Source organism: Dermacentor andersoni, chromosome 3 (assembly GCF_023375885.2).
Source record: "Dermacentor andersoni chromosome 3, qqDerAnde1_hic_scaffold, whole genome shotgun sequence".
NCBI classification, from domain to species: Eukaryota; Metazoa; Arthropoda; class Arachnida; order Ixodida; family Ixodidae; genus Dermacentor; species Dermacentor andersoni.
The window spans coordinates 66,886,558-66,901,604 of NC_092816.1; the positions used below are offsets into that span (position 1 = coordinate 66,886,558).

At 46.4% G+C, this 15,047-nt stretch overlaps 1 protein-coding gene across 1 annotated transcript in view; it reads right to left on the reverse strand.

The window, feature by feature from the left end:
• Window positions 1-1,829: 1,829 nt before the first annotated feature.
• Window positions 1,830-15,047, reverse strand: part of LOC126543552 (uncharacterized) — a 49,034-nt gene continuing 35,816 nt past the window's right edge. The window contains exons 13-19 of the mRNA XM_072286839.1: window positions 14,772-14,918; window positions 13,290-13,478; window positions 10,873-11,760; window positions 10,189-10,236; window positions 8,816-8,995; window positions 8,523-8,639; window positions 1,830-7,871 (exon numbers count right to left, since the gene is read on the reverse strand). Coding sequence (XP_072142940.1) covers window positions 7,696-7,871; window positions 8,523-8,639; window positions 8,816-8,995; window positions 10,189-10,236; window positions 10,873-11,760; window positions 13,290-13,478; window positions 14,772-14,918 — 1,745 coding nt within the window. The 3' untranslated portion in view covers window positions 1,830-7,695. The remainder of the gene's footprint in view (window positions 7,872-8,522; window positions 8,640-8,815; window positions 8,996-10,188; window positions 10,237-10,872; window positions 11,761-13,289; window positions 13,479-14,771; window positions 14,919-15,047) is intronic.

The following is a 15,047-nucleotide window of genomic DNA, read 5'->3' on the forward strand; positions in this document are numbered from 1 at the left end:
TATCCTCAGTTTTATAAGGCGCAACTAGCTTTGTGAATTCAATTTATTGCCTAGACCCTGAGGGCAATGTGTAAATTTATTTTCCCACTCCTCGTTATTTTTCTTTGTAATCACTTAGCTTTTAATAAAAAACGTTTCCTCACTCACACGTTCACGACAAGACTTACTAATCAAGAAGCCCGCACGAGTCTCCTTAGTGTAATATTGCTTCAATGAGGTCGATCAGCATTTTCGTGCCTCACTTCAGCGAACAGTTCTGCTGAGCGAGCGCTTACAACACGAAAGGACAGCATAATAGTAATAATGATAATATTCAGCTGTTATGAAAGGACAGGTGAACTGCTGTAAAGATGACAAAGACATGAACAAAAACGAAATATATGTGCTGTAGTAAACGCCAACACAACCACATTTAGGCAATAGCAACTAAGCCAAGAACAAGAATAACATTTGCCGCGATGTTCTGCAGTATTGGCGATGTTTATTGTTCTACGGGAAACTAATTAGCGAGCGAGGAATGCATATCCTTCAGCTTCGACGAATAATTTTCATTATTGCTAAAGAAAGCCTGTCCTAATTTTTTTTTTTATTCCTTGAGACACCTAATGGACGGGAGGTCTCTCTCGTTAATGTCTTCAACTCGGCAGAGTATTAAATTGTTGGCGAAAGTTGGCTTAGTAGCGGGTGAAACAGTATGTGAACATCAAGTTTCGCGCCGCGTTCTTTTAATTTTTTAATTTTTTTAACGCCCACCCTAAGTTTAACAAGTGTCGTCGCAGGTTTGGCTTTCCCTAACTGTTCGTTTTCGTTTGCTGAAAAAGTGAGGGGAAACTGAAGAGACTTGGCAGGAACAGAATTTGCTACTCTGAATGGCCGTTCGTAGTCTTATGTTCTTTAAGGAAATGTCCAGACTCACTTTCTTTGAAATCAAAACATTACGTACCTCGGTCAGTCGCTGTTGGAAGCTGTGAAATCAGAGCGAGTACTGGAATCCGAACGTGGCGGCAACGCAGATCTTTCAATTTTGTCATTTGTTGACATTGCTGATCTCAACTGTTGATTGATTGATTGATTGATTGATTGATTGATTGATTGATTGATTGATTGATTGATTGATTGATTGATTGATTGATTGATTGATTGATTGATTGATTGATTGATTGATTGATTGATTGATAATCCGCAGTAGGGACTCCTGTTTAGTTTTGACGCTGTGTGGTTCTTGCATGTACTGCGGAACGACGGAGGGCACGAAAGATTTAGCATTTCGCCCCAGTCGAAATGCAGCGCTGGGACTCAAACTGGCGACCTCGTATACATACATGTATACTCGTTATAAGTATACATGTATGTAGATGTATTCATGACCAGGGAAGTGGATATATACCATGTGTTGCCATGAAGCTACTTACAAAAGCTTATTGTTTGTATTACGGATGTGTGCGATGCTGATGTTACCTGGTGGTGGCCCCCTGGCCTCGTCAAGCTGTATGTTTACAGCTTTCTTTCCAGGGTAGCCTTCAACACTGTACTTTGTGCATGTTGTAAAATAAACTTGACTTGCCCTCTCCCCCGCTTTTGGTTAAAATGAATGGCCTGCTTTCTCGTAGCTATGATACCTGTTAGCCTACTTCGAGCTCGCGTTTTTCTTTGCCACAGTCACAACTTACTCAACCACTTGCCAGCAATAACAACTTGACACGGCAACCTTTTCCACCTCTACTTTTTTTTTCTCTTTTTGTCGATGCATTTTGAAACCGGCAATGAACCATCACAATCACGGGAGCCGCGGTATGTAATTGGAGTATTGAAGGCACAAGGAGAGCCACTTCTTGGTAAGAATTTTTCTTTAATGGAAGTAAACACAAACACACAATCACAATTCATGTATAGCAAAAAAAAAAACACCTGAACATGGCAGCAATAATACCGATCATACCTTCAACAGCCTGAACCCCTAAACTGCTGAGCACAACCTCGCAGTCCAAGGCACGCTGACACAGTGACACGCAAAATAAGGCGCCTCTTTACGCTTTTATACTGTATACAAGGAAGGTTTTCGACAAATATTACGCGCTCTGATCTGCAGGCCAATACACCTGAACAGAGGGAGGCCTATTAGGCTTAAGTACAGATGAGAAAGTTAGTTGAAGAAAGCACGACTTTCTGCAATAATTTTCGAAAGAAACTCGCCGAATTTCAAAGGAACTAATAAACAAAGAAATCAAGTTGTGCTTAAGTAGGCAACTGGAGACATCTTCGTTTACTAAAGGTAAAAACCAACCAAATCGGACACAGTTCACGTTTGTTATTACCCGATAAAAAATCTTTACACGGCTCTACACTGCTTCAGAATATCTAAAGCGGTGGGCTGCTTAAATCCGAAAGTCGAGCGATAACACGTTGCCATCGAGCTTGCATGTGCTAGCATGCTATATTTCGGAACTTAAATACAGTCAACATGACGAAAAGACTTGGGAATGAGCACAGTTCGTCTTGGACGGTGCCGGCACTGCGGGGTGCGTTGAGCTTCAGCATAGACGACACGCATCGGGTTCTACAAAACACCGATTCGTGGCCCTTAGCAGGAGCAGAGCCCTTGAAGGTATGTACATACACTCACTTGTAAAGAAAAAATGAATTGCAACAAAACACGACTTAAAAAATGAAGACTTCACGTAGTAGAGCAAGGAAAGTAGAAGGAGGCAAATAGGGCAACACAGACAGCTATTTTAAAACCACAGATACACACAACTCCACCAAAAATAATTGTCTGCCTCCTTCGCATAAGTAAAAAAATAAAAACATCAGAAGCCGTTCTCGAGACATCGGTCCCGCGATCGAGAACGGCGCGACAACAGAGAAAAAAAAGCCCACCACGAAAGAACAGGAATAAATGAATGCACTTTGAAATAAGTGACAGGAGTTATGCTTGCACACATTATGATACAGTGTCTTTTTGTGCGTCCAGGTGCTTCCACCTTACACGCCGCCGAAATAAAAAAAAATAGCAACAAACACATCAAGCGCGTGCCTGCACGGAATATGAAAGCTGGCTTCACGTAACGGCCGGCAAAAAAAGGAAAAAAAAGCGATGCGTACGAAGGAGGCACTCGTTTCGCGCCTGAATATGCACAGCATACTCAAGAACCGTCTTCTTTCTTAAGAATGAGTAATACACTCTGGCGGCTTATCAAACATCACCGCATCAGGGCACGTGAAGGCTATAGCAAGTGTGAGGAAACAGCACGCTGCTTCAAAGGCCCGCTTACTGTCACGCATCCATAGGTAAGAGGAAGAGACGGAATTCGAGGCATAATGATCACTGCTATGGCTACAGAATGCAATGATATAGTACTCCGATTAATGGCATAACGAGCGACGTTTCTGAATCTAATGGTTACACCGAGGCTGAGACGAAACAGGATACAGCGAAGACACGGAAGTTAGCCGGACGATGTTTCCAGTTGACCACCCTGTACTGGAGGAAACAAAGAGAGCCTAGAAAATGTTAAAAAAAAAAAGAAGCTGCAACGAAGGAATTGACAGCGTAACATGCGATGAGGCGCGTAAAGACTTGCACGGCTTGTCGTTTAATCCCTATACCGAGAGAGTTAGTTGTTTGCAACCAAATGCAACCATGGAGCCGACAGAGTGGGTTGCATCAAGCAGTGATCAAAAAGGCAAATGTCATAGGCTTTCGGCATTTTCTTAGTGCCCCGTTACGATATGTTACTAACGTTACTAATCTCACGTAGAGAGCGAATATCAGTTAACGCGTTCCCTGAGTCACCACATAAAGCGGCAACACGAAGCTGGAGAGACACTTTGAGAGAGGCACTTGGTTTCCCCCGAAGCGATGCTTGGTTCGTCTGACGTTTGTGCTGCTCATAACCGTGCAGTCTTTCGTGCGGCATGCCCAAGTTTACAAAGCTGAAAGGGTTAAGATCAGAACTGTTTGGTTTGGTGCCAGTACTTGGTGGATATGACGTTGGCAAATTGACGCAGTATAGCAAATTCGTGTTAAATGTTCGTGTAGACGAGGTTCCGACACCTCTATGACTGTGAGACAGTGCGATAACAGCTGAATGTGCGTTTAGATGAGGCACTGAAGGTGCATGTTGGCAGAATTAGGTGTGACCGCAGGTGGGTTTTCTTGGCTACCAGAGGCGGTGGGTCGCAGCGAGCTTGGTGGGTACAAAAATAAGGCGAGAACAGTTGCTTGTCGCAAAAAAAAACTGCCTCTCGCTTCCTCTTTCTCAGACCATCCCCGTTGCATCATCTTACTCGCGTCAACGCCACACTTTGTCCGGTGTAAACAAAGACCGAGGCTAGCAAAAATAATGCTGTCATGGCGGGTATTTATTTTGGCACCGTCTAGAAAGGCGGAAGTGGCTCCACGTGCAAGCGCCTCGAGAAGTGGATGAAAAATATCACGGTTGTGTCATGGCGTCGTGAGAGCTCTGGCTGGCTGCTCTCACTCGCTCCTTGGCTATGTAAGAGCGCGTCGTAAGAGCGCGAACTGAAACTCGCTACACGCCTTGATATGTGGCACGGGATCTCTGGCAAGAACGTCGTTATTTTACTTTGACATAAACGTTGGGGTGTTTGCTTGCTTTGTTGAGGGGTGCTGTCCAAGAGAGTGTCGAACGATGTCTCTACGACAGAGGAACGTAATAGTCACATGACAATCAGCTCGTCATCAAAAATCGCAAAGGCATAGGCTGTTTACTTCAGTTTTTTTACTGTAGCGGGTCGCATTTGTAGTCTTCTCTCGTCGTTTCAGGAACCGGTGAAGAGCATATGTTGAAAATGTTACCTTTTCGCCTGGTATCACAGAACTTAAGCAGATACCTTCATTGGCATTAACTGCGGGAATGTTGCATAGCACTATCGAAGAGGAAACATGTAAAAATATAGACCAGACTCAGGCGGAGCTTCGTATAATCCTCTATAGGGAAGTAAAAGCTTGGGCAAGAAAGACATTGACAAAAATAAGTACAAACTCGATGCCAGTTCACACACACCGGATGCTTGAAACTTAGCGCCGCAGAAACACTTCTGCTTGGTGAGTCATAGAAAAAATAAATGGAATGATCGTTGGTCCTCAGAACTCCCCACATTAGCGGTGAGGTTTCTGTTTACAAATGCCATCAGGAATGTGTGGGTTCAGTTCTACTGTTTTTCTCATTTACTTTTTTTTTCTGTTTTTTCTTTACTCTTGGCAGTTATGAATTATCGCTTTCTCCGCCTTCTTACATGGTCCCCTGTACATACAACGGTATTCCATTGAGGCTTCTTAATGTGTGAAACGTTACCTAAACCACCTATTGCCGGAGTGTAAGTTTGGATTATACATAATTCCGCCACCTTTCCATTCTTAGTTGGCGCCAGAGGGGATCACATCCTGCTTGGTCGGAAGGCGCAAACATGACAACGTGTTTTCTCTAGAATGAAATGCCTATCATAAATGCGGGCGCCTACTGGCATAATATCACTGTGCGCCGTTTCGCGGGCTGTCATGTCTAGGTTTGCATAGTAAACTCATGGAATGACAGACGATGTCATGGAATGTATGAATAACACTTTCGCTCCTGAATCGCACTTCGTATGCGCGTTACGAGTGCACAAAAGAAAAGGAGAAAGAAAGCAAGGCAGCTCTCCTCATTAATGACGTACGAAGCGCGATTTCTTGTACACACCGACCACACAACGCTATATAACCTTTGAGCTTCGACGCACACAATGTATAAAAACGGGCGAGTGTGAGGTTATAATAGCCGTCCAGCGTCTTTTTGCTACGCTAGTGTAGAGAGGAAGCCGAAGACCTCTTTAGCTGCCACATCTAGAGGGCCGGACGCGACGGACACGCTTGCGCACACAGTTCAGTCCCGGTAAAACGCTTTCACCTCGTAACACAAGTTAGACGCTGCCACTGTGACCGACACGCATCGTAGACACCATAAAGACGTGAGCATCAAGAAAGGACAGAAAAAATAAAACGAATGAAAAACGACCAAACTACCCAGCGAATAAGAACGCGAGACCGTCGCGCTCAAAACCCGTGTCGAGCTCTTTCTCGCCTCGTGCAATCTTAAGGCAAGCATTTTTTTATGCCGCGTCGAGAACGTGCGACAGAGCTGTTAAGCAAGGAATGTAGAGCAGAAATGACGAGACAGGCAAGAAGCAAGAAATTAAAAAAAAAGAAGAAGCGCGGGAGAAACCGCGCGCAGGCACATACACTGGTATACATACACACACGCAGGTACGCACGCACACTAACAACACAACCTTGCGCGTTCAAAAAAAAAAAAATAATAATGTCCACGCATCTCTCTCCGGTCGTTGCCGTCGTCTCGTCGCCTCCTCCTCATCGCCGTCGTCGACATCTCGCCCTCCCGACGTCACATGCGCGCTCGCTCACACACACGACACCGACGCTTTTACACAGTCTCGGCGGGCCAGCCGGCTGCTAAGGCGGCGGCTGGGTTGTCGGCACGGGGGGTCGCGAAGAGTGAGACAGTGAGCCACCGGCGCAAACAGCAAGAACGCGCACCGCCAGTTTCACAAGTGAGTCAGTGCGTACACGACACGGCTGCTTTGGAGCACTCTCGCGGAGTGAGTGTGTGTGTGTGGGGGGGGGGGGGGGGGGATGGAAGGACGAAAGGAGGGGGGAGTCTGCTACCCACACAATTCTTCCTCCTCGCTTTGTTTCTTCCTTCCGCAATGACGCCCCAGATGCGCGCGTGATGAAACGACGGCGGCGGCTGCCCGGCTGCCGGGTTCACTTTCACTCGCAGTCGTCGAGAGGCTCATGGCCGAGCCAGTCATACTTCCTTTTGGCCTCGTACTACTGTGTCGATAGCCCTGAGCGACCAGAGAATCGCGCGTGTCTCCAGAGTTCTTTAACGTGCGTGGTACCACTGAGCTTTAGGGTCACAGAGAAGTTGGCCCGCAATAGCTTCTAGGTTTGTTGCCCTGAAAAATAGGCCTTCCGCGCTGAAAGCCGACCCCGTGTATGTCTCTGGCATTGTAGCCCGTGTTGCTAGTGCTAACGAAATTCGCGTTGTAGCCAGGTACGTCTGTATCTCCGGCTGCGCGGTCATCCGTTCATCGGCGCGCGCCAATACGCTGTTTCGTTCCTAACACGTGTCGTACATTGACTACTTCGCGCGTTGAGGTTCGAACACGGGCCTGAGCACTTGACCTGCGGTTTACGGAGGCTTAGTGTACTGCGCTGGCTTAAGACCGGCTGCCACTGATTTGCCACCTCTTCGTTTGAGATGTCGCAGGGTCTTTTTACGAATAGCGCTATCTCAACGAGTCACCGTGTTCTTATATGAACAGTGCGTGCCTGTTAATTGGTCACGCAAGAGGCCTGTGACATCAGTGATAACATACCATCAACGTTTCATATTGCAATGAGCTCAATCGTGCTGCAGGCTGCCGTTACAAGCGCACTGCGTAACTCGTTTTGACACTGCTTCGCCACCATACAGCGTTCGCTGTCGCCAAAGAACTCTGGAAGCACCGCATTATTTCTGGTCACCGGCCTACCGGCGTGGGAAGAGAGCTGAGGGCCATGACGATAATAATAATAATATTAATAATAATAATAGACGAAAAGGGTGGAACTAGGAAGGCGTCTCTCTCCCTGGCGGCGGGAGGGGGAAGCTAGGGCGGACGTGGCGCCGCCTACCGCGTCCTGAAGTAGGACCGGTTCATCCTGAGCAAGAGCGGCGCCTGCGGCTGGCACTCCTTGGGGTTGCACTTTATCATGCCGCTGGCGTCGCAGATGCATTCCAAGCACGGCCCGCTAGCCTTCTTCACCACCTGGCCCACCTGGTAGAAGCTGCCGTTCACGTCGCAACCTGCGTAAGCCGCGGGGGGCACAAGCATATGCACAGGCTCAGGAAAGGGCCACCGCTGAACAAATACCGGTTTTCAGCGCAGATAAAAAAAAGAAACGTAGAAAGGTAGTGAGTGCAAAAAGACATATGCCCTGAACAATGTAACATGTGACAAGAGCGCGAGTTCCAGCTCAATTCTGTCTTTATGTTCCAATGAGAACTACAGAGATATTAATGACTAAAAAAGGAAGGGTTGGGGGGAGGCGGGCTGGAAGGTTGGCCTGTACAAGTGTGAGTCTATTTGGCTGCTCAACTTCGGGGTAAGGAAAAAGAAAAGCAGAGCGGAAAAGGGAGAACGACGATGACAATTCTGAGAGATAAGCTGACGCAAATTTATTAAACACACCTAAAAAAAACTGGAGGCGCCCTGTTCTGAAAAAAAAGGCAATTCCGAGATTTCAGTGCGCGCTTAGCACTGTTACTCAATGTCGCAATCTACACGAAAAGTTTCTAGCTGCTTTCAGTGTGAACCGCGTCGTCTGTTCTGTTTTCTCATGGTCTCGATGTCGATTGCCAGTGAAAAAGTTACAGCAGAATTTTCCGAGAGAAGCAAACGTGGCTACGCAGACGAGTCATGCTGGCGGGCATATTTCATTCGAGAGAATATTTTACCTTTGACTTCCATTGATGCCTCGAGCATCTGCTGTCCAAACCTCGGAGCTGGCGTTGTTGTCGTTGTTGTCGTCGTGGTCGTTGCAACGCTCACGTTCTTGACCGTCATGTGGACAGCTGCGAAAAACAAAAGCAAGAGATCACATATTTCGTTATGAACGCTCGTGTTTCAAGCTTCAACTTGTCTCAAGCTTGAAAAAAAAAAAAGGATTTGATGCATCGAGCACCATAGACTCGCACTCCGAAGCGTGTCAGCTGTTAAGATTGACGCTATGGTGCAGCTCTATACTCACGGCATTCGTATCGCGGACAGCAGAAGCCACTTATGGGCGTCTCGAAACACTGCGGGATTGGCGGTGGGCAAGTCTGCTGCAGGCAGATGATGTCTCCGCGGAAACAGAAGCAGAAGTCGCACGGATCCGGCCGTGGAATCTGCTCCGCCGATTGGTACACCTTGGCGTCGAAGATGCAAGCTGCGAAACGAGAAGGAAGTTGCCGAGGTCAACGCAATGCTCCTTTATGTGATGCGGAATGATCTGACGCAGAATCTAAAGCTGGAAAATTCGGCACGGCGACGTGGTGTTATGGCGCAGGGGACGCAGGGCAACACAGAAAGGGACAGACGAAGGCGCAACGCCCCCACATTACGTCATTTCATCATGCGGCAAAATGTCTGATTGGAAGATTAGCAATGTGACAGTGAACCCGGGGCTCCTTCAAGCTATAAATAGCGAATAGTGATAACGCTTGAGCAGCGGTAACAGTGATAGCGCTTCAACTATATAATGATTTGTCGGATTATTAGAAAGCGAAGCACAGAAAACCAGGGCAACGTACTAGTGGAAATAGTAACCAGGCAAAGGTTCACAGGAACATGGAGATTTGAGATTTGAAATGATCGACTGGTAGGCGACTAAAAGATGTCTCTGGTGACAACGTTTCGTCAAGGGGAGCTTATCTTCGTCAGGACTAGCTGATCATGGTCGTAGATATGGTATGACGGAATACAGAAGATCCGCAATGGTTCCTGCTTAAGTTCCTGTCTTGCTTTTCTTGGAACTTTTTCTCTTGCACTTGTTGTCCGCATTGTGTGTCCATGTTTGTGAATGTACTACCAATTCGTGATCACTTATATTGCTGTTTGAGGAAAAACTTCCAATAATCGTTCAAGCATCGCACTTTCTTATCAACGAAGATGTACGACCCCAGCGACCTCTTGCAAGTACCGGACGCACTCGGGAGCCCACTCACGCCCATTTTTATGACCTTGGAGGCAGACGTGTGCTGACCGATGCAAATCAAATTTATCACAGTCCCAGTAATTTTACGAGTGTGCACGCTGTGAAGTTCTGCCCCTTCCGATACGCACTTATTTCCTTTCCGGATTGTCGCATACGGAAATCTGGCTTCACCGCACATATGGTCTATATGAGGGAAAGCCAACTCAACTATCGTTCGGATCGAAATTTTGAAGACAAATATTTTGGGAAGCTTTTGCATCCGTGTACCGTCTGGCTCTGAATGCAGTCGATGTTGATGACAGACTACTGAAACGATGTGTCAGCTTTATAAACACTACGATGAAGCTAGCTGTAAGGGCAGCGACATTGAAGGCATGTTACTGTCGCACTAGGAGGCAATATAGTGACTTCAGAAAGGTACTCACATCCTTCCTCAATTATGATAGCCCCTTCCGTTGTTGTCGACTCCGATTCTGCAAAATGAAAAGAAAAATTAGTCTAATATTTTGTTCCGGATACGATAATCACATTTCACTTGCTTAAGAAGTAGTCGCTGTGATTTAGCAGGAATTAAAGATATTTGGACTGCGGTCGAATAAACCACGTTAATGCTTATACCCTTTCTCTCTCTGGAGTCCAGGCGCTTAAAACGACCGTTTAATGTTAGGAAAAATATTAAAGTTTTTGTACAAGAGTGCGGTCTGAGATCACACACAAGTTCTAGCTTCTTTCGCAATGGGCGTATTATCATTGTCAGCGTTTTTAACGTGCCTTTAGCGCTATTTCATTTAACTAAAAAAAAGTTTTAGGCAATAGCAACTCCATTTATGCATTCAGGTTGGCAGCGATGTTTACTTCTAGACGTTACCTAACTTAGCAGAATCACCTGCTTGCTGATTTTAGTAATCGTAGTCAGAGAAAAGAAAATCGTTGCTAAAGATATGTTCATGCCGACCGAATATATCGCATCATCACGAGCGTACGCCAAAAGTGAGGAACGAGACATTTCAATTGGCCGCAGACGGACCCTTCAGATTTTCACATGTCGAGAGCTATATTTATTTTCCGCTCTCTGAAATTTGGCGTTTCATTGCAAACAGTGTAGTTACCTTCCGTGACCGGCGTGGGAGTAGTAACTTCTTCCCGAGGTAGTTCTGGTTCTCCTGTAGTCGTCGCTCCCGGCGTTGTCACTTCCGGAGTCGTCACTTCCGGAGTCGCCGTGCTCTCCGGTGCTGGCTTTGTTGGCTCTGTCACTGCAGCACCCGCGGTCGCAGCCGTTTCCGCCGGCTTCTCCGTCTCAACCTCTGGTTTCGCAGTCGTGACGCTGGGTGGCTCAGAAGGCGTCGTTGCGTTCACTTCCGGTGCCTCCGTCGTCGACGCGCTTCCGGTGAAAAACTCCATGACGGTTGTGAAGATTGATGGCGACTCAGTCGTCGCTGGAGGTGTGCCCTTCTTGCCTTCGACTGGTTCCACCGTCGTGGCGGCAGGCGTCACCTCTTCCTCACGAGGCACTTCCGGTTCCGCAGACGTTTCCGCCGTCGATGCCTCCGTAGTGGTCGCGTAGTGGACGAGCGGCTTTGTAGTCAACGTGGCAGTGGTTGTGGTAGCGTTCGCGGCTTCTGGAGCCTCTGTAGTGGGACTAGTGGCTTCGGATGGTTGACTAGTGGATTCAGGCGCAGCCGTTGTGGCCGATGTCGTCCTCTCTTCGCCGGTTGTTGCTGTTGCTTCTGTCGCTCCCGTCTCTTCCGGTTCCTTTGCCGTTGTCGTCGCTTCCGGCTCACCCGTTGAGAGATCGTGGACGGGCGGCTGCGATGCAGGAGGCTCAGTCATGACTTCGATGATAAATGGCGGCACCGTCGTGGGTGGCACGGGAGTCGTGGTGACGTTGGGACCGAATATTTTCTTGAGATCGTCGGTCGTCGGGCTGATTGTGGTGAACTTGAACACCGACGGTTTCTGCGTCACCATTTCTTCTCGCCCTTCCTCCTCTTCAGACGCTGTGAGGGGCCACAAGAGAATGAATTGTGAGAATCAAAAGGTACTAAAATTACAGTGAAGTCAATCCTGTGAACTAATTTCTCTGTAATACAGAATGGTCATTCTTAAAATTCTTGGAATATTTAAATATATCCTGTTGCAGATAAGATAATTCTAGTCCTTGAGCTGTATTATTAGGAGAAGCGTACATTACTTGCACGAGAAATGGAAACACATATTCAGCTAATTGATAAAATCTGCTAATTATATTTTGAATTTGTTATTTCACGGCACACATTGCAATTTACGAACTGTAGCCTGTGAGTTTGCAAGGCGCATACGCTTGATATGAATTTCCAGAATGACGCCATTTTGGAGATATGCGCCATGAAACTTGCCGTAAAAATGTCCTGTTGTTGCACTTGCATATTTTTTACAAAACGCTCTTTTATACTTTGAAGCATAAACGTAACTGGAACGCCCACGTATCTCGTTCTACACTTTGGGAAATAATATATAGTACCTGGTGTCATCCTGGAAATTCATTTCAAGTGCATAGGTCTTCCAAACACACCGGCTGCAATTCGTAAATTGTAATGTGTTTCACAAAATAATTAATTAGGACGTTAATTCGGGAATTTTGTTAATTAGTTGTGCATGTGTTTCGACTTCTCGCGCTAATAATGCGTGCCTATTCATATAATCCAGCTCAAGGACAAGAATTATGCTATGTGCCACAGACGATTATTATAAATTTCATAGAACGTAAAAGTGATCACCCTGTACAATAAAGTGACATCGGCTTACCAAGAAAATATCTCCGCGCTGTATTCCTCGCTTTCCTGTCGAACTAACACGACGCGCCTGTCTTTTATAGGTCGTTTTTAGAAACAAAATTACAGCTTTGCTGAAAAGTCCGCGGTTAAGATTTTCTCATTTTGTAAATAAAAGCACGCACTTTACAAGGATAAGTTTATTATTGCAAATAATTGGGAACGACAAAAAGAAAGAAGTTTATAGAAACTAGGAGTTCTAAACTGGCATTTTATTATACCTATCCCGTTCTCACCGCAAGCGCCCCTTTCAATAAATATCGCAGTCGCATTTCGATCACGCATTTTCCCCGCCGATCTATGAATTCGAGCGGGCACAAGTTTCGGTGCTATCAGCACCACCTTCTTTCTACATTTCTCACCGTCTATAGTGTCCCTGTGCATAGTGTCCCGCCCACACGCACTCAGTGCTCACTTTCTACCCTTTTCCTCTTTCTATTCCCCTTTCCCCCACCCCCAGTGTAGGGTAGCAAACCGGATGCTCTTCTGGTTGACCTCCCTGCCTTTCCTATCCTTGCTTTCTCTCTCTCTCTCTCTCTCTCTCTCTCACCGTCAAGTGGGTTGTTAGCGTTAGTTTCGTGTTGTGCGCATAATGCATTCGTTCTTCCTCGAATTTTCGCAGCATCAGTGCACTAAATTGTTCAGCAGCATGCTCTTTTCATTTTTGCAACTTCCGAAAGCTAACGTTAAAAAAAAAAAAGAAGTGGTATACTTACGGCAGATGTACGCCTCGGCACAGCACTGCTCTGGTTTGACGCCGGTCGGTTTGCAGCCCGGTCGCGGAGGCTCCTCGCAGATACGCTCGGCGCACACCATCTCGCCAAACGTGCACTTGCAGAAAGTGCACGGGTTGGCTGTCTGAATGACCTGACCGTGCTCCACTGTTGTGCCTTGAACATTGCAAGCTGGAAGGGAGAAAACGTTCCGCTATAAACAACCGGACAAAAGTTTGTTTCTTCGAAAAAAAAAACGTTTTGCTCGTAAGACGCTGTTATCGTTGACGTTGTTTCATTAAGATGCGAAAGCCTGTCTTACTTTTTTTCACTCTGCGTCGAGCCGAATACGCTATGCAGTCTATGCAACATCTAGTCACACCACCAGTTGGTCAAGGCATTCTTGACTTTTTTTTTTTTTGTGGCGTTCGAGTGACCTATTATAGAGGTTATAGTTCTCGCGGGCTTTCCCAACCTCCTCTATTTTCTTTCGAGCATTTGCTTTTTTGTCTCCGCCTATTCTTTCCCTCTTTCGTTTCCCCTTATCCTTTCCCCAATGCAGAGTAGCAAACCAGAATCGTTTCCCGTTAACCTCCTTGCCTTTCCCACCCCGTTTATCTCTCTCTCTCTCTCTGACACTCTGTTTTCTTTGTCGTTGATGGCAGCATTATGTTTTGTAAACGTTTTTATTGGTAGACGTTCAGAGCTTGGTTTGCGCGAATGTACTTGTTTTGCAGAAATCGAAGTGGACCTTAAATGCAGCGCTTTGTCTAAACCAGTTCATTACTCAGCTGGTTACACAGCTGTTACACAAGCTGATGCTTTCTCTAGAACTGGCACAGTTGTCCAAGTAGGAAGAAACAATCTAAGGACCTATAATTGATTTAATGAGCAATTCGTGGTTTCTCCTTATTTCGGCATGTACAGACACGCATGGCCAATCATTGAGAGAAGCATATGCTTACTGGCAGGATCAACTAGGTAGTCGTTCAACTGCGCGTCCAGTCCAGCCGTTCAAGCAGGCCGTATACGCCATTCTTGCGATGCCGAGGCCAATTATGCTTAGGAGCTGATGCATTGAGTATTACACCTAGGAGCTGATGTGATGCTTGTGTCGTGTAAAAAACTTGCATGTTGATGACCTTGTGACAATTATTTTTTTTTAGAACTGTGTACTGCACTATCATCATTTCCGAGCGCGAAAATCGCCACCCTCCTAGCAACATTTTGCACCCCTCACGCTATCATGCTCCCTTCACAAAGGGGTTCATTTCACCCCACAGCGCACTTGGTTTTATATAGGCCAGCTTTCACCAAAGGTTTAATATATATGTTACTACTGTTCACTATATCCTTTAGATGCCATCTATGAAGCCCATGCTTTAGGCTCAGACCTTATGTATGAATTACATTTTACATTTAGTCTGTGGGACTTCGATTTTTTAAGGTCGAACGTGGCGTAAAGCGCGAGTGGAGTTCACTCACGTTTCGGCACTTCCTCTTCTTCCTCTCCCGGCTTTGGCCTAGAAGGCGCCGTCACTGCCGGAGTGGTTTCGACTGTGGGCGGAGTCACCTCGGGAGGCTTTTTTCGCCCCTCCACGGTGGACACTGCTGCTGGGGTTGTGACGCCTTCTGTAGCAGAAACAACGTTACAAAGGTTTACCGTTAGTGTTTTTAATTCATTCCTTTTCTTTTTTTCGTCTTACAAGCAATACATATTTTGTTTTTCTCATTCGTTCGAGCTTCCGATGTGGACAGAAT